The 22,966-nt window shown below is 50.3% G+C and overlaps 1 protein-coding gene across 1 annotated transcript in view; it reads left to right on the plus strand.

The window, feature by feature from the left end:
* The window catches only part of OSBPL10 (oxysterol binding protein like 10), a 284,771-nt gene that overhangs the window by 238,053 nt on the left and 23,752 nt on the right, over positions 1-22,966 (plus strand). Inside the window, exon 7 of the mRNA XM_082847276.1 lies at positions 12,299-12,448. Coding sequence (XP_082703402.1) covers positions 12,299-12,448 — 150 coding nt within the window. The remainder of the gene's footprint in view (positions 1-12,298; positions 12,449-22,966) is intronic.

The raw sequence follows: 22,966 nt of genomic DNA on the forward strand, positions 1-22,966 counted from the left end.
GTTCCATCCCTGGTCAGGAAACTAGATCCCACATGCATGCTGCAACTAAGAGTTCACGTGCTGCAACTAAGCAGCCTGCGAGCCGCAACTAAGGAGCCCACAAGCCGCAACTAAGACCCAGTGCAACCGAATAAATAAATATTAAAATAAAATAAAGTGTAGAACTTGTGCAATGATGAAAATATTTTCTTTGCCAACTGACCAATATGGTAGCCACCAGCCACCTGTGGCTGCTAAGTACTTACAGTGTGGCTGGTTAAATTGTATTTCATTTTAATTAATTTAAATAGCTACTTGTGGCTGGTGGCTACCGCGCCGGGCAGGGTAATTCTAAGCTGCAGGAGGATTAGGTGAATAGCAGGAGGGGATGTGACAACAGGGGTCTGGGGGACGAAAGCCCGAAATGCTGGGCTGAGTGAGTGGATCGTTTTCTCTGGGCGATGGGATGGCCTTGAAGACTTTGAACAGAGAAGCGGATGTTTTGGGAAGAACATTCTAGTGGCGCAATATGAAACAGAGCATAAGAGGAGGAGTCTGCAGCAGATGAGAATCTGGGAAGTGTTCGGATCCTATGAGATGTGCCCGAGGCCCAGCGTGCGATGGCAGAGATGGGAGAGGGAAGGGATGTGTAAGCGGGTGGGTGTCGGGGTGCTGGGGCACTGGGGAGGCGTCTGTGAAGCTGCAGGCCTCAAACCTGGGTGACAAGGAGGATGGTGAGTGAAACAGAGGAGGCGGGGTGCTGCAGGGGCCCGTTGAGGTGTGCGAGGTGAGATGCTAACGGCTCTTTCCCACTTGAATGATGCTGCGTCTGAATCTCCTGAGCTGTCTCCTCTGTGGCTCCATTTGCTCCCTCCAGAGCTTGCTGCTTCCTTCTGAACTGCCTGCCACTGCCTTGCTGCTCCCCCATGGCTCCTGCGGTGCTCGCTGTTGACCCTGCAACTGGGAGCCCACACCAGCCACTGTCTGCACAGAGGCTGCAGGCCCAGGGGGACCCAGGCCGTGTCCTACGCTGTCTGTGCTCCTCTCCTGTGCCTCACACAGAGCCTGATGGGTCTGTTTGTGCACGCCGTTCTCCCTCACGCTGAACCGTGGCTGCAGGAAGCTTCCAGAATGGTTCTCAGTGCCCATCACCCCTGCGACAGTCACATCGTGGCTTAATTAACAGGCCATTCCGTGGGGCCTGGGTTATATTCTTCAGCCTCTTAGTGATCGTCCGTAGTTGCTCACTTCCAAAGGGGAAAGCCGAGTGTATATTTACTCATTCGAGGAATTTTGTCAGTGTCAAGTCCTATCTTTGTTGATAGAGACACAACAGTGAACAAAATACAGCCTGGTTCTCGTGAGCTGACCTTCTCCAGGGGACAGAGGTGATCAATCAGCATATGATACGATCAGTGCCAGGATGGAAGGAGCAGCTAGAGGGGGGCATGATGGGGAAGGTGGGGAGGACGGTCAGGTGACACTTGAGTAGAGATCTGAGTGAAGGGAGGGAGGAAGCCATGCAGGAATCCAGGGGGAGGAGGGTGGTAACAGCAGGTGCAAAGGCCCTGAGGTAGACGTGCACTTCATGTGTTCTAGGAACAGAAAGTGGCTGGCGGGGCCTGAGGAGGGTGTGGGAGGGATGCGGTGGGAAGGAAGGTAAGAGAAGCAGTGGGGCAAGATCACATGGGGTCTCCTGGGCCCCAGTAAGAACTTTGATTCTGAAGGAAGTGGGGAGTGTTTTGAGCATGAGTTAGAGGATCTGCGTTATGACTGAAGATGCCTGCTGGTTGCTGTGAGGAGACCGAGGCCATAGAGGGGGTGCGGGAGACTTGCTGGGAAGCTGTTGCAGTAAATAAGTGAGAGCTGACGGTGCCAGGGAGTGAAGGTTGTGAGAGTAATTGGATTGTGGATGCAATTGGCAGGGTTTGCTGGGGGCTGTGGTGTGGGTGGAACGTGAGGAAGACTGGAGTCAGGGGTGGTGCTGAGGCTTTTGGCCAAGTGGCTGGAAAAATGAAGTTGCCATTTCCTGAGACAGAGGATCACGTATTGGAGGTGTGAGTTGCAAGGTGTGTTTTGGATATATTATGTTTAATATGCCTATTAGGTAGTGTGTTAATTTTCTTTTGCTGCTGTAACAAATTATCACAGACTTGTTGGTTCAAAACAGTGCAAACTGATCGTATTATAGTTCTGTAGGTCAGAAGTCCGACACAGGTCTCATGGAGCTAAAATCGAGGTTTTTCTTGGAGGCTCTAGGGGAGACTCAATTTCCTTGCCTTTTCCAGCTGTCAGAGGCTGCCTGCTTTCTTTGGCTTGTGGCTCCTTCCTCCATCTTCAAAGCCAGCAATGCTGCATGTCTGACCAGTTTCCATGGGTTCATCTCCTCTTCTGACCACAGCCAGGAAAGAGTCTCGAATTTTAGGGATTTCTGTGATTCTGTTGGATCCATCTGGATAACCCAGGATGCTTGCCCTGATTCCAGGCTTTAATCACATCTGTAAAGCCACTTTTTCATGTAAAGTAACTTATTCACAGGTTCCAGGGATTAGGACGTGGGCGTGTCTGGGAGTCCGTTGTTCTGCCTAATAGCTTAGGGGGTGTGGATAGACAGTTGGACACACAAAGCTGGAAGTCAGGGGAGAAGGCTGAACTTGAGATATAAACTTAGAAGCTATCAGTGTACAAATGGTTTAAAGCCACGGCATCAATCACATGGGCTTTCCAAGGGAGTGAGTCTAGTCCTAAGGGCAAAGCCATACACAGTCTGGGCTGAGCCACACCTCCCTGTCACGTCACTCTGGTTGGAAGGGCCCCGCCTTTCTCTGCCGCCCTAAGTGCTGCTCCTGGGTGAGACTCGGGCCGGAGTCTGGCTCTGCACACGTCACCTTCCTTCTGGCCTTGTTTGACTTTGCATCATGTGTCCTTTTATTTTTTTTTAATTTTAAAATAACAGCTTTATTGAGATATAATTCACATGCCATGTCAGTTCACCCATTGGGAGTGTGCCATCCTATGGATTTGAGGATGCTCCCAGCTATGTACCACCAGCGCTACGGTCAGCTTTAGGATATGTTCATCACCCCAAAAGGAACCTTACCTCTCAGCTGTCACCTCAAATCCCCCCGTCCTTCCGTCCCCCACCAACCACTAATGTACTTTCTGTCCCTGTAGATTGGCCTGTTCTGGGCATCTCATATGACATGGGATCATGTCATATGTGGTCTTCTGTGACTGGCTGGCCTTCTCATTTTAAATCTGGATTTTGTCTTGCACGCTCCAGTTTTCCCAATTTTTCTTTAGTTTTATTCATTCAGTCCTTACAATTTTTTTTTTTGTTTTTAACTGAGCAGCTATTATAAAACCAGGCTCTGTGTTGGGATTCTAGAAATGAAAGCCTGAGTAAGACAGGCTTCCCATCATCACGGAGCTCTGAGGTGGGTAAGCTGACAACGCCATGGCTGTCACTCTCCCCTCCTGAGCTCCCGGCTGGTGTTGCTGCTGGATCAGGGCTTTCTTCCTCCCAGATCCTGGAGGAGGCTTCTAATCCACATCGACCCAGAGCCCTAAGCAGCCAGCCCCGATCATCAGTGTTCCTGTACCAAAAGAGAGCTGACTGTCTTGCTCCGACGGGAAGGCAGATGGATGGGCAGTTGCATAAATACAGTTGGGTAAGTGCCGAGCTGGGCACGGACAGGGTGCTTAGGGATTCCTGGTTAGGATGGAGGCATCGCCTCTGCCTCCGTGAAGCATGGTTGAACTAAGTGTCGAATGATGAGTTGGGAACTTACCAGTCACACCCAGGGCTGGAGAAAGAAAGGTCCTCCAACAGATCCCCGCTGGTTGAATGCAGAGACCGTGGCTTAAGACCGCATCCTTCTGTCTTCAGTATCTCACGCGGTGCTTTGAGTTCGAGGCAGCTGGTGCAATGGTAACTCATTCAGGCCTGGTGACTGCTTACCCTTCAGCCCACCCCAAGAAGGAGGGGGGGTCCTTTTATGTCTTAAACCACCACTTTTCCTCTTATCAGAGGCCAGGAAGGCTAGGATGGGTCTCAGGGAATTTCTTCCCTACCTTTCCTGGGTAGCCTTGGATGGCAGACACCCCCGTCCTGTCACTCCCTGCAGACCACAGCAGGTCTCCTGAGGCCAGGGGATGGCCTGCACTGTCCGATTCACTGTCCTGGCTACTGTGTATTTGTCCCACGTGGTTCCCGGATCTGCATGTGACTCTAGGCTGAGATTTGTTGGAGGATGGATTTCTATGAATCCCTTCCTGCTGCAGCCCCAGGTCCAGGAAGTGATGCTACCTCGTGGTCAGGGCCATGGACTATTTGGGGGGCCTGGACCTTTGCAGCCCCAGAACCCTCGGTGTCATCATTGCTGAGGAGGGCCTGGGAGACAGCATGGGCAGCATCCTGCAGCTTCCAGAATGATGCTGCCAGGATGGGAACAAGCGCAAGCAGGGGTGGTGGGCACTTCAGCTGTGGTTTCTAGATCCCCGTGGCCGCAGGTCCACCACGTGCCCATGAGGATGCTGCAGCCTCACGAGAGCAGCAGGCTTTTGCTCAGTGTTCCCTCTGCACCCACTTCCCGTGCCCTGACTTCCCCGGGCCTCTCAGCAGCCCTCCAGGGGGTGGGTGGTACCATCTCCACTTCACAGGTGAGGAGACAGCCTGCCAGGTGGAAGGTGGCGGATTCAGGATTTATGTCCAGGGCCGTCTCTCTGCAGCCACCGTGCAGAGCCCTCCCTGGATGCTTTGCTGCCTTGCGGAGCTGTGGTGATGCATCCTCTTTCTTCTCCTTCTCGTGACCTTTATCCCCATCCTCAGGGGCTTCCTGTGAGTTGGGAAGCGTGACCCGTGCTGCTGGTGCCACCCAGGACTAGGGCACGGTGGGCGTGCCCCTTCACCCTGCAGAGCTTTGCTGAGCCCTCGGCCCGGCTGTGAATTCAGTGCTGGGCTGGGCTGGAAAGGGCTGGACTTCTGCTGATGGAGAAAAGGCAGTAAAGCACTGGATGCGGCGCTGGTACTTTGCTTGACCCACCACGCTGGCACCCTCCCCGTGATTCCCGGTGCCCACATGCCAGAGCCAGGGGTCCTGCTGATGTGCTTCCAGAACCTCAACTGCAAAATAATCACCCCCCTCTTTGTTTGCAGCTGCTGCTTCCTTTTTCCTTTGCGGTGCTTTCTTGAGGTTTCCTTTGCTCCTTCGCAATTCCTTTCTTTTCTGCTTTCGTTTAAAATGATTTAAGTAGACACATGGATGCTGGAAAAGGGCTGGCGATTCTCCTCCCTCTGAATGCTTACCTCACGTGTCTTGAAAGGAACGCTTTTTAAACCTTCTTGGTGTGATGTTCCCGATGACCTTGGCTGATGACGAATGTACCCCCCGCTCCACACCCCTCCCCAGAAGCAACTTCCTTCTGCCTTCCAGGATGTCTTTGATTTAAAATTAACCTTTCTGCAGGTCGGCCCCTTTGCTCAGGACGAGCATCTGTGCTTGCAGTCTGTGAGAGCCAAGTGTGGTAAATGTGTATGTATGTGTGGGTAGAGCCAGAAAGCCAGCGCATCCACTGGGAGGCGGCAGAAGGATTATGATGGCAGTGGCAGCCAACTCAGTGCCCCCCAGATGGCAGCTGGGCCCAACAGGCTGCGTGGACATGCTTGTACTTGAACCTGTCAAGGATAAGAGCCAACTTCTCCGTCAGGTCCCCCCCACCTCGCCACAGTGGCCTCATTGTACCTACCTCCAAATGGCCAGATAAGGTCCCCTAACTAAGGGGGTGGCCTCCGAGGCCCAGTCGGTGGCCTGGCTTCGACGTGTCTCCACAGAGAGGACGGTACATGTGAGGAGCCTTCAGCTGCCGCCCTGCATCAGGGCCGAGGGCCGTCAGCCGGACCAGACACCATCCGAAGACGTGTGGCCGACGGCAGCCCTCTGGCATGACTTGTGACCAGAGACGAGCATCCATCCGTCCCGACCGAGAGCCCTTCCACCGAGCAAGGATGGCCTACTTCTGGGGAATTAGAGAGACTCTTCTGGAGGAGAAACCCCGCCTGTGCTGAGCGTGGGGAGAACAGTAGGTCCCCAGGAGCAGCCACTGCACGTTCAGAGGACAAACTTCACGTCTGTGTCTGTCCTCGGGAGATAATTGTTCCAAGCGCGTGGTAGGGAGGGCCGTGCGCTTGACAGTCACGGGGTAGACGTTTCCTATTGGGGAATGAGGGCCAGAAATTACTGGTGGAATTTGCTGGACGTCTGGCTGTCTTTGGGGGCTCCAGGCTCTGCTGATGCTTGCTGACTTGAGCCCCAAGTTGGACCGGCTCCTCGGATCCAGCTGTGCCAGTTCTCGTGACCTTGGGCTGTCAGGCGGGGCTTCTTAGGATTTACTGATAAAACGTTACTGATATGAAGATGTGCTCTGAGGACCGAGTCATGGTTGTGCTAACGTGGTTAAATACACTGTGACTAGTGAGATGAAAAAATGACTAGAAATTAAAGAGACAGTAATACCATTTATCATTAGAACCAAAAAAAAATTGGTTTGGTTGTTGGTCCCTGGGTACTTGTACCTCTTAGACACTCAGACCCTCTTGCTTTTCTTCCAGTATTCACTGGATTTCCTTTTTTTTGTCCCCTTGGTCTGTCTCCATGTACCCACCCTCCCAGTCTCTCTGACCCCCTAAGCTCTGTCCATGTTTCACGTTCCTATTTTTCCTAAAACCTCTTATTTTCTGGAAGACCAGCTTCTCTTGACTTTTATCCCCTGGTCAGCAAAAGCAGACTCGCCCTGGTGGCCGCGATTGCATGTCATTGCATGTTCTGTGTAGTTGTGGGCTTGAGAAGCACGTCACGTAAGAGGACACGTCATTTCCTGGTTACTCTTCTGCCTGCCGCTGTGATACAGACATTGCTCTCATTTGAGGGTATCTGAGGGCGGTGATGCTCTGGGTCTTCTTCCCCGCTGCCCACCTTTCGCTGGCCCCCAGAATACCGGAGAGTCTTCTTGACATGGCTGTGTTCCCCCCTTTTCCTGTAAGGACGATATCTGGGCTACGTTGGGTTCTTGCGTTCAATGCCAAGGTTCTTTGGGATGGCACAACCCACCTCCATGCCAAGGTACCAGCGTGCGGGGAGAGATGCCAGGCTTTAAAAATGATTGAGCTGAAGTGTGTTCGCTGCCAGAGGAGAATGTTCATTCTCTAGCTGGCTTTGCATCTTGGTCCGGTAGAATTTCAGGAGGGTGGTGGCTAACATGAGCTCAGTGGGTTGTTTTTCTGCTGAAGACGTTGTTTAGTTAAGAATACCTCTTACCTGGCAGAAGATGGCTGTAGGAGTCCATCCCGATCCTTGCTGGAGGAGACCCCTCACACCTGCATGTCTGGGTTTTCAGGGCTCTTTGTGGAGCTGCTCCCCACCCAACAGTGAAAAGGCTTTTTGGAAGGCTGCGTGATGCCCAGGCCTCTCTCTAATGCCTTGAGTCTCAGGGTTCAGCCCTTTAAGACATTAGGTTAAAGAGGATGTTAGTACAATAGATCCAACTGCTTATACTGGCCCCAGCTGTCTGAGGGCCAGGTCTCAGTTAAGAAAGAAGGAGAGATCATTGTGAAGAGAGAAGTACACCGTCTGAGGAAGGGAAAATAGGGAGCGAGGCCTGGGAAGGAGGGGTGGGGTGGATTTGGGAGCATGGGGGTGGAGTGAGGCCTCCAACAGGGAATTGAATGGACTCTAAAGATAAATGTCTGTTTCCTGGGGTTTTTTTCCTGGAACTGACTCCAACTGTAATTAAATCACGTATGTGTATTGAATAAAAGAGGTTGGAATTTCAGTCTTGCTTGGAATTTGCATTTGTATTGAAGAATTAAAATTTTGTGAAAAAGAAGAGACGCTAAGAATGTTCAGTGTCTCCCCTACACCGGTGTCCCCCTTGACAAGACTGCTGGACCCACGTAAACCTAACTCAAGTCACGGTGTTGCTTCTGGCTTTGGTCCTTGGCCCGTGGAGGAGCTGCCTCCTATCAGATAAGGAGTAGAGGTTGGTGGTAAGGCAGGGGCACATCTGCAGGTGCTGGCACCGTCTTTGATTCAACCACTTCCCACCCTGAGAGCCCATCTCTGTTCCATGACCCTTCAGACCTTGAGACCCTGCAGACCTTGCGAGACCTGAGGTCAGCCCTGGACAGATACCCTTCTAAGAATCCATGGAGAGCAGGACCCTCTCTCTGTAAAATGCCCAGACACACAATTTGTATATGAAATGTCAAGGGTATGGGTAGGTATCTTAACGAGTGTCCACAGGGCCCAGATTAAGAATCCTTGCTTTAGGGCCCAGGTCACTGCTGAGCTACCAGGGGTGCCCCTGGACCCCAGCTGCCAGGTGGCCTTTTCCTGTCCATCACCTTTGCTTGTCCGTCCCCCCACCATTTGCTAACAAGGCAAGAGTCACTGGATTGTTGTAGCACCCCATGTCCTGCGGTACTCATGTGGTAAGCAATACTGAGTCATAATTTTTTGTTTTTATTAAAGACCTCTTTTTTCCAAAGCCTGCTTCTCTTTACAACGTATTCTAATTCCATTTTATCTTCACGTTTGTGTACATTTTCACGGTTCGGGCTGGCTCATTTGCAACGCTCTCTGGGGAACGGCAGTATTTAAAGATTCTTCTTGCTTGAGTCTTAGGAACTGTCTCAGTCTTAGGAACTGTCTCAGAAAATGAGGAAAAGCCATTTCTTATTTTCAGTTTTCTTCTCAGGTGGAGAAAGACCGTTCTGCCACCTTTGATCACCTCAGGACGGTTGTCATCACTTTACAAGCAGAAATCCACTGGTATAGGAGGGCGTGGGCACACAGGGGTACCCAGGAGAGGAGCAGAACTTGATGAGCGGGGGGTGAGGATGTGATGAGCACGTGGGTCTGACTGTGGAAAGCAGACTTGGATCCACTGACCGTTACTGTTGCTGTGGATTTCACATCAGAACAGCAGAATCTGCAAACCCTTGACCCTAAAAGGGAAGGTTTTCTGTCTTTAAAACTCTATCAAAGCCTGGTTCTTCGAAATCTCCATTTCTCAGAGCCCCTGCTAACCATGGGTGCTTTGCGGGTGCCCACAGATTGGTGTTTACACGGCCAGTTGACCTCCTTCAGACCGACGTGCCCTGTTGGGAACCCCTACCCTCCATCCGCGTGCCCCCATTTTGGACCCACACCAGAGGGTGGTCTCACCTTCTGCATATGGACTTGAGTTCCAGTGTGGGTGGAATTGGGGGTGTCCTCTAAGACGTTCACTGACAACGTGATGAATGAAGCCAGCTTTATTTTTAAACCCTGATTATTTACTCAAGGTTGGATAAGAGAATTTTTGCAAGTTTTCCGAAGCTGCAGGAGACAGAAATGTTGCTGGATCCTTGTTTAAGCTTAGGGCACCGTCTGCTAAGGGTCTGTGCCAGTGAGGGGATGTGTGTCAGGCTCCCCGTGGCCTTTCCTCCCTTGGCGGGACTTCAGGGTCCCCAGGAGCTCTGGCCACCATTCGCCCTGGAGTGAGTCAGCTTCTGAGGCCTGTGCACCAGCCTTAATTCTCCTTGCTGGAGCCAGAGTCCCTGACGGCATCACCAGACACAGGAAACGTGACGTTGATTGAAGTGGGACAAGCTGGAGGGGTTTGTGTGCACAGTAATGTATGTTCTTCATATGATGTGGCGGGAGCTTGCAGAAGGCGTCTTGGCTCCTGGAAATTAGGGACCAGCTGCGTTTGGTTTCCAAGGAAGGCAGACAGCAGGAGACGTTTGGTCCCTGTGGTTTGTTAAGCATCTCCCTGCGAGTGTGGCAGTGGGTGGGAGGGGTGCACTGGCTTGTGGGCAGATGGGAAAATCACACTTTCAGAAGAAAGAACAGTTCTTCACTTCATAAAACTTGCTTGAGCTATTGATTTGTTTAGTTTACAATCAGTGCTTTGTGAGAGCAGCTAATTTCAAGCAGGAACAATTGCACTCCAGGTGGAGCTCCTTTTCTCTCTCTTTTTTTTTTTTGGTTTTAATTTTTATTTTATATTGGGTATAGTTGATTAACAATGTTGTGTTAATTTCAGGTGTAGAGTGATTCAGTTATACACATACATGTGTCTGTTCTTTTTCCGATTCTTTTCCCATGGAGCTCCCTTTCTTGTTGAGATGTATAAGGACCTTGAAAGCTGTGCCCACCCCCTTGAGTGCAGGATGGTAGCGTGATTTGCTTTCGATTGTCCTTTTTCCTGCCACACAAGATACCCAGGCCTTGCCCTCTCCTGCCCCGCTGCCCTGGGTGGAGGGGATGTCTGCTAATATAGGTGACCACCCAGCACCTTACTGCAAAGGAAGTAGCAGCTCCATCACCTTGGCATTGAAGGGAGTGTGTCTGAGCTCTCTGGCTTTGGTGGCAACTGACGGGAAATGCAAACTCACAGTGAATGGAGACAGCCACCCTTTAAAACTTGCCTGAAACCCAGAGGAGGGGGAAAGAGCAGGGAAGGTCAGGAGGGCAGGTATATGGGACGGTGGCCCTGCTTTAGCCCGTCAGACTCGTAACCACAGTGACCTTGGCTGCCATGGGTACTGCAGCACAGGAGCTGAAGCTGGAGGAGAGGTAGGGGGCTTCCGGGCATTGACAGCAAGTGCTGGCTCCTGTCCCTCTGTCTCTGATTTCCCAGTGTGGAATCAGGGTGACCCATGGCCCCAGACTCCCGCTCTGGTTAGTCTTCTCTGGACCATGGTGGGGGTCAGGGGCCCTCAGTTATTTCAGTATATCTAGCAAAGCAACTTTCCAGTGACGTCACATAGCACACATGACATGAGTCTAGGGAACCAGGCACATGATGGAAACTTGACTTGTGGCTGGAGGAAAGCCCCATGGCCTTGGGAATAATTTGAGCAGTATGTCTATGGTAAATGTCCATTTCAACTGAAATCTTAAAAATCCTACCCCAGTGGAAAGAGCACCATATTTCCTCTGGAGTGTTGGTGAGGAAGGACAATTATAAACACCCTGATCGCTAAATAACTTTTGTGTTTTGGAAGTAGATGAGATGGTTCTTTGTAATGAGACTGAAAATGATTAGTTTTTGCTTGGATATTTGGGCAAGTCTGTATCCTTTTATATTAAAATGTTTGGGCTCCCGTGTTTCTGTATGTTAAGTTCATTAGTAATTACCAGTCAGCAGCAATCAGAAACAATTACGTAGTGTTTTGTGTAGAGTGCTTTTGCTGACATAGAAACAAGTACTATGAGAACATACATAAATGAAGAATGGTGAATAGGATTATTTCTTTCAACAGAATTGTGAGGACAGCTGTAATTGTAGCCAGAGTTCTTGGTAATTAGGTATTGGAAAATTATGCGCTCAGCAATCCACCTTGCATATTTTATTAACTTGCCTGCTTCCTCTGTAATTTGGAAAACTGGAATCAAGCAACTGAATGAATAAAACTTGCATCAAGGAACGTGCAGGGTCTGTTAGCCAGGTTGAAGCTTAGCATTATTATAAAATTTCAGACTTTTTCTTTACATTTTCATTTTTGTTTCCCTCCATAAATTAATGCCAGCACTGAGCCTTTTTTTTTTTACTTGCTGTAGTGATATTCACTAATGGGAATAGAAATAATTTCAGAGTAAACTTTCCCATAAATAAGGTAATGTCAGTTTCTGGGGTGTCTGACTTTTGCTTATAAACAGAGAAATTTACGTTAGCTATAGTGCCCTGGGTTGTACAAGTTAACAGGAGAATATTATTGGGGAATAGCCAAGGCGAAGGGACTCACACTTGAATATTATAGTTAGTTTCTTAGAGGGCAGGAAGCTTTCTTGTCGGGGGAGGTGCTTAGGCTAGAAGGCTCGCTCACAGGTGAGGGGAAGATGAGAGGGCTCCTCAGGTGCTTAAAGGTGGGGCCTGCACCCCAAAGATCGTCTTCTGGGCTTCCCTGGTGGCGCAGTGGTTGAGAGTCCGCCTGCCGATGCAGGGGACACGGGTTCGTGCCCCGGTCCGGGAAGATCCCACATGCCGCGGAGTGGCTGGGCCCGTGAGCCATGGCCGCTGGGCCTGTGCATCCAGAGCCTGTGCTCCACAGCGGGAGAGTCCACAACAGTGAGAGGCCCGCGTACCGCAAAAAAAAAAAAAAAAAAAAAAAAAAAAAGATCGTCTTCTGCCCACGGCCGGGAGGACCAGTTTATGGAGAAACTCTATCTGGGCAGGCTTGGGCTCTCTGCCCTTGCTAAGCACATGGGTTCGGTGCTGTGCTTCTAGCTTCTCAGGACCAGGCTGGTGATTTTTACTGATGATCTCGTTTTAGCCAAACTCAGGCCCCGAATTGGTTTTGTCAGAAGATGAGAAAAGTGACACTGAAGATCAGGAAGAGACAGAAGTGGGCGTCATGGAGGATCAGCGCAGTGTAATCCTTCACCTCATTTCTCAGCTCAAACTTGGAATGGATCTGACCAAGGTAGGTGGGTGTGTCCCCTGGGGCTTGTGGCCAGTCGTCTGGGCGCCTTCTGTCCCTCACAGGCTTTCCCGCTCGGAGACTGGGGATGCAGAGTGGAGAAGGGTCAGAGCTGCGGTCAAGTACGGATGTTCCGGGGATTATTGGAAAGGATATTTTATGTAAACGATCATCCCCAGGGCATGAGTCTTGCGTTTGCTTCTCTGGAGGAGCTGCGATGCTTCAAGGGCAGGGAAAGCACACAAGATGATGAGGACAATTCAAGATGGGATTTCTTTGTCTCCTGCTGTGTCCTAGAGAGGATTAAAGGTGACCTAGAGAGATGCACGTGGCGCATTGGCCACAGAGAGAAAACAGGAGGAAGGAAATGGTGTGGGCAAGAGTGAGGCTGCCTCCACCTGCACCACCACCACCACCCCCGCCCCGCCTCTGGGCACCTGGCCACCTCCTGTTGCTGGCTGTCATTGGCCTTAACCCCATTGATGATCCAGACCTCGCTGCTTACGTGGAGAGCTGTGTGCCCGCTGGTTGGTAGACGCACAATAACTCTTGTTGGTGCTGCGCCCATCCCGGGAAACCTCGTCGAGAGGACCCAGCATCCTCCACGCTGGTGGCCGGGCGATGGCTCCCGTGGAGCCTTCCCCGCCTCCGGGCAGTGGCTTCGTTCTGGAGGAGAGAGGGAAGGCCGCTCTGCGTGCAGCTGAGAGGTGTGTGGGCATCGGGAGCATTGTGGGTGGTGGGAGATGCCTGGACTCGGCTGTCCAGCCCACCCGGCTTCCCTTGCCCGTCCTGATGCTGATGCCGAAAGCTCGGCTTCTTTGCACTGGTGCCGAATCGAATCTTGGAGACAGAGTTTTGGGTTAAGTAGAAAAGAATAGGTTTATTGCTTGGCCAGGCAAAGGGAGACACAGCGAGCTCCCGCCCCACAAAACTGTGTGTCCCAAACCAGGAGGTCAGGAGTTCAAGGTTTGGGTTGCTGATAAGGATCAGGGTGTGTGTGGGGCCTACACTCCTCCAGTCTGGCCTCAGGTGGTCTTCTCTGGAATGAAGAATGCTAACATTTTCCATTTGTTGAGGGTTTTCTTTCTGCAGAAGTGTTCAAAGACATTGTTAATGTTTATCCCTTGAGGCTGAACCGGGACCCTGCCCCAAGGCTGCACTATAGTTTCCTGACTGCTCCTCCCTTGTCTCTGCATCCCCTCCCTTCCCTGATTAACAGCTGTTTGAAAGGCTTCCATGCCCTGGAGCCCCACAGGGTCCTGCTCAGTTTCGGTAGGTGCTTCCTGATTAGGAGGGAGGGACGTGACCATGGGAAGGGTGTGCTGGCAATGAAAGTTCTGGATCCGGAAGGCCTACTTGAAATGGTCGGAGCCCCTGAAGGTGCAGCCTGGGGAAACTGCCTTGAGGGTCGTGGGCTTGTTTGGCTGCAGGGAAGGGGCTGGATTCCACAAGCTCAGCTTGGCCTGGAGGCCAGACCAGTGAGAGGGAGGGGGCGGGTGAGACAGGCTCTTTGAAGAGGAAAGCTACAACAGGGAGCCTCAGAGGGGACAGAGAAGCCTTTTCTTGGGGATGTTCTCATGGGTTTGATCATGAGGGAGTCTGACATCCTGGGAACCTGCACTACTTTCCATGGGATTGGGGGCGCATGCTGAGCAGTGTGACCTGGAAGGTTCCCTCATCTCCCCTTTCCCTGCCCTCTGCTCGGGGGCTCCACACACCAAGCTGACATCCTGCTGCCTTCCCTTCATTTCTGTCTCCTGGCCATGTAATTTGCATCCTTTTTGCTAGAAGAATTGTTTAAGTGCTTGCCTTTTAAAAAGCCCCCTCCCTGATTCCTGTCTGAGTGTAGACCACTCAGACGGAGCTTTGAGTGAAGACCTGGGGGCTGGAATCTGGGCTGTGACATCACTAATTTGACCCCAAACCATGTTTCCAAACTCTGGTTCACAGCCCGTTTTGTGGGTTGTAAAACCAGTTTAGTGGGTCAGATGATCATTTCTAAAAAATGAAATAAAATACATTAGAAAATACCAGAGTGTACAGCAGGTGAAACTTTTTAGTTCTGTTGATACGTGTGTACTGGGTCACCATGTGAAATATATTTGCATCGTGGATCATAGTCTATAATTCAATGTAGACTCCTGAGTGATACAGGAGAGAGACTGTCAGAGTAACCGAAGTTGCCCAGGTCAGATGTGGAGAAACCCAACAGCACTGAGGGGACTGTATGACGGCAGGTAGAGTGTCTCAGAGACATCACCTTCTGGCTCCTGTGTTTTATTTTTTAATTTTTTTATTTGGCTGTGCCGCACGGCATGTGGGATCTTAGTTCCCTGACTGGGGATCAAATCCATGCCCCCTGCAGTGAAAGCTCGGAGTCCTAACCACTGGACCGCCAGGGAAGTCCCTCTTGTTTTAAAATATGGAAATCATGAGAAGTGTACATCGCCTTTTCCTAAAAGAGCAAACGTGTTTATCCAACAGTCAGCTATCAGAAAGAAAAACTTTTCTAATCTATTGTTCATTAACTTATTTACTGGGAAGAAGCTGTTATTCAGAAACCAAGGGAACATTTGACAAGCTGAAATACTTGTGAAAGGAAGAGGGAAACCTTTTATTGTCCCATGAGGCTTTTGGGCTTTCGTTGCCCTGCCCTGTAAAAATGTTGATGAAATTGTGTCTTCCCCTTTTTAAAAAAAATTTTATTGAAGTATAGTTGACTTACAATGCTGTGTTACTTTCTGCTGTACAGCAAAGTGATTCAGTTATACATACATATATATTCTTTTTCATATTCTTTTCCATTACAGTTTATCATAGGATATTGGATATAGTTCCCTGTGCTATACAGTAGGACCTTGTTGCTTATCCATCCTATATGTAATAGTTTCCATCTGCTAATCCCAAACTCCCCCTCCATCCCTTTCCCACCCCCTTCCCTTTGGCAACCACAAGTCTGTTCTCTATGTCTCTGAGTCTGCTTTGTTTCATAGATATGTTCATTTGTGTCGTATTTTAGATTCAACATATAAGTGATATCATATGATATTTGTCTTTCTCTGTCTGACTTACTTCACTTAGTATGATCATCTCTAGGTCCATCCATGTTGCTGCAAATGGCATTATTTCATTCTTTTTAATGGCTGAGTAATATTCTATTGTCTACATGTACCACATCTTCTTTATCCATTCATCTGCCGATGTACATTTAGGTTGTTTCCCTGCCTTGGCTATTGTATATAGTGCTTCTGTGAATATAGGGGTGCATGTATCCTTTTGAATTATGGTTTTTTCCAGTTATATGACCAGAAGTGGGATTGCTGGATCATATGGTAGCTCTACTTTTAGTGTTTTGAGGAACCTCCATGCTGTTCTCCATAGTGGCTATATCAATTTACATTCCCACCAGCAGTGTAGAAGGGTTCCCTTTTCTCCACACCCTCTCCAGCATTTGTTATTTGTAGATTATCTCTTTCCTTATTGTCTCTTCTTGGCTCTTGTCTGTGTCATTCAGTTAAGCTTGTGCTAAGCTGGCAGTGGACGAGCTTGGCCTGAATGGCACTCGGTTCGATGAGCAGGCACCCTGGAGAGGTTACCTTCCTCGACTTGAGGATGAAGCTTTGATCTCTCCGTAAAATAAGTGCACAGCCCCATCTTTGTGGAGGTGTCCAGCACAGCTGCATTCCCAGGTCACCAGCCTCACTGGGCGTTGAGTGCTGTATTTTGCTTTAGTTCATTAACCGTGGTCAGCAGTTTCCTGGGCAAGTGACCAGTGGGGTGGTATAACATCCCATGCTCAGAAGCATCCCAGGCTTGGTTTACTGCTCTGCTGTTGCTGTCTTGAAATTCTTAATCATTTTGAACAAGAGGACTTGCATTTTTGTTTTTCACTGGGCCCCCCAAAGTAGGTATCTGGTCCTGCCTCCAGAAGCACCTTGGTCTGTCCTCCTTCCTCAGTTGTGGTTCCAGAAGCCCAAGTTGCTGGTGAATTCCGCCACTGGATAACCTGCTACAATTGCACAAATCATGGGTAGCCCAGGAAGGAAAATGAGGGAAAAAGGAGGAGCCACAGAGATGGAGGGCACAGAAGGGCTCTTTGACAAAGGGACATGTAGGTTGAGCCTGAAGGGTGAGTGGGCAGTAGTGGAAGGAACTAGAGGAAGGGCATTCCTGGTGGAGGGAACAGCATGGGCAAAGCCAGAGAGTGAAGGCGGTGAGGCTGGGGGGAGTGTGTGCTGGCGGGGCATGGGGGAACCTGGACTGGGGGCTAGGGTCAGATCTGCAGAGCCTGTGGGCCATTGAAGGAAGGTGAACCTGATCCTGAGGGTGATGGGAAACCTTTGGAGGCCTTGGAGCAGGTGGGAAATGTGTTTTTCAGAGTTGCTGCCCTGATAATTTGTGGGCTTCAGGGAGGGGGGCCCCACAGGATGCAAGGTTGAGCTTGGAGGTTTATGACGATTTTTACCATGTTTTCAGGGCTATGAAAGGCAGCCGTCAGTAACGCACGTGCTCTCTCATCTAACAAGTACTTATTGAGTACTACACCTGCCAGGTACTGTTCTAGGCGCTGAGAGTGCAGCAGTGAACAAAACAGTTAGAATCCACGCCTCACGGAGCTTGTGTGATGGTGGAAAGAGACAGACAATAAGCTAGAGAGAGAAAAGAAAAGAATGTGGAGATGCAAACACAGTGGAGAGACACAGAGCATGGCGGGTGGGGATGGAAAGCTGATGGGGCCGGTGAGCCTCTTAGATGAGCCGCTCAGCGCAGGATTCTCCAGGTGTCACTGGGGTACAGGCAGGTGAAGATGAGGAAGCCAGCCAGGTGGCCATGTAGTGGAAGGCTGTTCGGGCCAGCAGGGTCAGTGAGTGGACAAGGCCCAAGGTGGCCCTTGCCTGGCATTTTGAGGACGAGCAGGGAGCATTGTGTCTGGATCAGAGTTGACCCGCGTGGGTTGGCAGGAAATTAAATCGGCAAGACAGCAGGGGCTGGATCGGAGGGCCTCGCCGGACATTGTGAGGACTTGGGTGTTGCAATGGGTGATGTGGGTGGCTGTCAGAGAGTTGTGAACAAAGGAATGCAGGGCTTTCCTTGTATTTTAAAAAGATTGTTTTGACTCTTTTGTAGAAAGTAAACTGGGACAGGGCAAGTGGGGTGCAGGTGGCAGGGTCAGGGTGGGAATGGAGGAGGTGACAGACAATGGCAAGGGCAGTGGCAGTTTCTGGGTGTACTTAGAAGACGTGCCAGCAGGCTACAGGTATCCTTTTTGCATGTGGTTTGGTTGTAAGGTATGAGCAAAAGAGGAATAAAGAATGACTCTAAGATTTCAACCTGAGCAACCGGAATAATAAACATTAGAGCTGCTGTTTGTTTCAGTGACCTGTTGCTCAGGGATTGACCACCCTAAACGAAGTGGCTTAAAATAACCATTATTTATGTTCACAGTCTGGGCTGGGCTCAGCTGGGTGGCTCTTTTGCTGGTCTTGCCAGTGGTCACTCGTGTGCCTGTCATCAGCCGGTGGGCTGGTTGTAGGCTGAACGTGGCTGGGACAGCTGGGCCTCTCTCTCCTCATGAAGTCCTGTAACCTTTCTGTCTCCATGAATCCTTCCCACATGGTCTGTCCAGCTGGGTTGCCAGACTCTTACACAGTGGCTCAAAGCTCCCAGGAGGGCCAAACTGGGTGCTGATAAGCCTTGGGCCCCAAACTGACACTGTCACTTCCACTCTGTTGATTAAAGTGCCACAAGGGGACTCTTCAGGGGTGTGAATTCCAGGGGCTTGGGTTCATCGAGGACCACCCATGGAGCAGACCACCAGCCCCGCTTACCAAGGGGGGAGAGGCTATGGGAAGAGGAGGTTGGGGTGTTTGGGGGGATATCCCAGATTCAGCCTTGGGTCTCCTGGGTCTGAGGGATCCATTCAATTCTGCATCCAAATTGAGAGGATGTGTAGGCAGCTGAGTATAGAAGCCTGGGGTTTGTGAGTGAAGCTTAGGTACCAGTTTGAGAGTGAACAATGTGCAGAGGGTGGTCCAACTCAGGAGATGGTAACCCCCCTTTAGGGAGTGAGTAGAGATGTAGGGGGAAAGTCCAGAGGCCGAGTCCGGGGAATCTCCAGTATGTGAAGGCTGGAGAGATGAGAAGGGTCCAGCAGAGGAGACTGAGGAGGGTCAGCTGGGGCGAGGGGGGGGTAGGAAGCAGAGGAACATGATGACATGAAGTCACACACAGGCAGTGTTTTAAGGAGAAGGGAGTTCTCCGCTGCGAGGCACTGCTGCCAACACGCCTGCAGAGGGACCACTGCCTTTGTTTTGGTCAAAGTTTGATTAGGTGGCTTCAAGGGAGGATGGGGAGAAAAGTGGTGACAGGGAGTAAAGATGGAGTTTCAAGGAGCTTTGATGCAAAAGGGAAGCAGAAAATTGGGACGAAGCTCTGGAACAGAGAACTTTGGTTTCTGAAGATGTTTGAATGCTGATGGGAACGGTGGGTCGGGAGAGAGGGCGGGGATGCCTGCGGGAACTTGAGAGGGGAGGGGTTCTGGGATCCCGTGCGGTGCGGAGGGTCTGTCCCTAGCTAGGACAGCCCACCGTTGTAGCAGGAGGCAAGCAGCAGAGCGGAGGGGCGGGGACCCCGGGGGACCCTCAGCTCTGTGTTTACGCACGTGGTTCTGAGCCGGGACGCGCCCCAGCTGTTACCTCACTTCTGAATGTCTCTGTTTCCTTGCCTGTAAAGCAGGGATGATCCTGTCTTGCTCCCACATCTGCACAGCCACGTGTCAAGGATTCAGAGCAGTGAGGGTGATGAAGAGGGAAGGAAGGGCTGTTAGAGATTTGGGGAGGGAGGAGGCAGCAGGGATGAGTGGCCCTCTCAGGCGGAGGAAGGAGGTGGCAGGATTGCCCCTCGCCCCGCCCCGGGGCGGGGCACGTAAGGATTCTAGGTCACGAATTTAAAGTGAGACCAGCGAGCATGTGTCTCTTTTCTCCAGGTAAGTTGAGCTGCCAGGTTGAGGCTCGGAGAACGTGAGGAGGTGGATTAAACCAGGGTTGGGGTTTGCTGGCTGACCCCCCAGAGGGAGAGAGGGCCGAGGGGCCAGGGGGTGGTGGTGGTGGCAGATCAAGGGAGTGAGTGTCAGGTGGGGCAGGGATGCCATGCTGGGCATGGAGGGAAATGAGGCGACAGGGGATGGTGGACGTGATGGGGTCGTGGGGCTGGGGCTGTGATGGAGTGAGCTGGACGTACCGGGTGATGGGAGGAGGGGGGTGCTTGAAATAGAGATTTTGGGGGGGGTGGTTGTGGGGAACAGCAAGGTCCAGGGTGGGCCTGTGACCTCTGTGGATTCCTCAAGGGATTTGGTCTAAACTCAAATTTTACAGATTCAGATGGGACAGATCTGCTGGAAGAGGGGATTGTGAGCCCTTCCAGAAGGCATAACTGATTCCATAGAGCAGGTGGGAGTCTGGGGCTGCAGACTGTGGTTGAAACTAGTGCAAAGCAAAGGTGCATTGAACACTCCTTGGGTGCCCCGTGCACATCCTGTCCTCGAGGATGTTAGACAAGATTTGTACATTGAGAGAGAAGCTTGCTGAGATCGCTGTGAAGTTTCTATGATTCTTGAAGAATTCTTTAAATGGTTCCAGTAGAGCTGTTTGTTGAACCAAGAGGAGACGTGGTTTGTGGTTGCCGTTTGTGTGCCCCCAGGATAGAGAATTGCCTCACGACAGACACCCACGTGCCCGCCACTGGGTTCAAGGACGAGAACATTCTCATGGCCTGCGTTCCTGCTCACGGATGCATAACCCCCCCCCCCCAGGTCGCTGCGTTGTCTTGTACTTCCTCCACAGTGGCTTCTGGGTGTTATAATGATACAGTGGACATCTTGAACTCACAGCTTTTTCCTTGATTGAATTATTTTATGAGGCTGAATTTCCAGCGTCAGTCACAACAAGCACGGATTAACAGTGCTGTGCTTAAGCTCCTTCTTCTAAGGGGGAAATTTGCCCAGGTCCACGTGGTTGTCGCTGCCAAGAGATGAACCTTGGCTCACGGTTTCTGACTCTCCTGCAAGCTGGGCCATTTATTTATTTATTTACTTACTTACTTACTTATTTATTTATGGTACGCTGGCCTCTCACTCTTGTGGCCTCTCCTGTTGCGGAGCACAGGCTCCAGATGCGCAGGCTCAGCGGCCATGGCTCATGGGCCCAGCCGCTCCGCGGCATGTGGGATCTTCCTGGACCAGGGCACGAACCCGTGTCCCCTGCATCGGCAGGCGGACTCTCAACCATTGTGCCACCAGAGAAGCCCAGGGGCCCTTTTTTTAAAAAAAATATTTTTATTAAAAATAAATTTCTATTGAAGTATAGTTGATTTACAATGTTCTGTTAGTTTCAGGTGTACAACAAAGTGATTCAGGTATATATGTGTGTATATATATATATATATTCTTTTTCAGAGGGTTTTCCATTATAGGTTATTACGAGATATTGAGTAGAGTTCCCTGTACTATAACAGTAGGTCCTTGTTGTTTATTTTATATATAGTAGTGTGTATCTGTTAATCCCAACCTCCAAATTTATCCCTCCCACCCACCTTTCCCCTTCGGTAACCATGTTTGTTTTCTGTGTCTGTGAGTCTATTTCTGTTTTGTAAGTAGGCTCACTTGTATCATTTGTTTTAATGAGTGCCTTTCCTGGTGTCCCAAGCACCATGAGATGCACAGGAAGGGAGCTGGCCCTTTAAGGAAACCAGGGGGAGCATTCCGTGGGCCTTTGGCAGTGTGAATCCTCTCCTGCTCATTTTGTAAGGCTGGATTTTTATGTACTTCCCCTGGTTTCCTTAAAGGATTGCACAGGTCACTCTCAGGTGGTTTTGGCCTCCCTTCCTTGCTTGTCTGCACCGGGTAGGTTTCCCAGACTGAGAACAGAGTATTATGTAGGTGACTCTGAAGGTTATTAGGTTAACTGATGTTTCTTTGGAGAAGTCGCACCTGCTCTGGCCTTCCATATCGGAGGCCCGCTGTGCTTCCCTTTGTGGGGAAGGGACGGACCATTGCTCTTTCGGGGGACCCTTTGACTTTCTCGATGGGTGATCAATTGTTTCCAGATTCTAAGATCCCAATCCAAACATAAGTTATTTACTTCTAGGTTGATGCAACTTTAGCCGTAATTAATTGTTCTCTCAATCCTGAGTGCAGATCTTCTTTTTTTTTCCTTTCCCCAAAGTAGTTTATCGTCTTAATTATGTTAATGGCAGAAAAGGCAGCCCTGACTGATGGCTCAATAAATCTGCAGTAGCGATTGCAGCCATTTGGCTGCCATAAGTCTCAGCAGCTGGGCCATCGCTCACCGCTCAGTTGGAGGCAGACAGTCCAGTTAGTCCTCACCACTTTGTGGCTCCCTGTCTGCAGTGTCCACTGCCCAAGAAACAGATGATTAAGTGACTTATTGGCAAAGGGACCAACAAGAAGTCAGGGAGATCACAGAAGAGAGAGAATCCACTTTAATGAAATGTCTTGCCCACAGTGGTCAGTGTGCTGGATTGAAAGGACATAGGTTGGGTATTCTGCACAAACACCAGCAAGAGATGAAAGGGGTGATGGTCACCCCACTCCTGCCCATTCTCCTCCATCTCTCTGGGAATTCTACTTTTCCCAGCGCGGACAACGCCACAGCATCACTGTCAAGTGCAGAATACATGCCTCGAGGGTTGAACCTGTTGTTGGCTGTGAGACCACATTCCCTGTGTCTTTCATTTCAGGAGGGTTGTCTTTGACAGTAAGTTCTCAGGTATTGCATCCCTAGTAGAGCCTTTTTTTTTTTCTTTTTCTTCCAGCTCTTTATTTAGCACATCTTCCGATCTACAGTAGAGTTGCAAGAATAGAACAATGAACTACCACATATATGCTTCACCTTTATTGGCCAATTGTTAACATTATGCCACTTTGTATTTTTCTTTCTTCTTTCCCCTCTCCCACTCTCTCCCTGCTTCTTCTCTCTGTCCGCCACACAGCAGGTACACACGCACATGTATGTATGTGTTTATTTTTTGATGAGCCATTTCAGAGTAGGTCGTAGACATGACACTTTTCCCTGACATCCATCAGTGAGTGGACCTCAATGGGCCATCAATGACCTAACAAGGTCATTCTCCTACACGACACATTTGTCACCCTGGGGAAATTTAACATGGCTTTGATACTGTTTCTTACACACCCATAGTAAAATTTCCCCCCAGTTGTGCCAATAATGTTCTTTATAGCATTGATAAGAGCAAAAAGAGCCCTGTGGATGCTACAATGTGGGTGTGTGATGGGTACAGCGAAGGGGGGGTTGGATGTAGGAGGAGGTGTCAGAAAAGACCTCACGGAGGAGTTTACCTCCTATGAGCTGAGTAGCTGTTTCTCACTTAGACGAGGGCAGGAGGGAGGGCAGCAAAAGGAAACAGGAGTGAACTCGTGTGTGTGTGTGTGTGTGTGTGTGTGTGTGTGTGTGTGTGTGTGTGTGTGTGTGTGTACGTACTTGG

Source organism: Leucopleurus acutus (assembly GCF_964270905.1).
Source record: "Leucopleurus acutus genome assembly, chromosome: 10".
NCBI classification, from domain to species: Eukaryota; Metazoa; Chordata; class Mammalia; order Artiodactyla; family Delphinidae; genus Leucopleurus; species Leucopleurus acutus.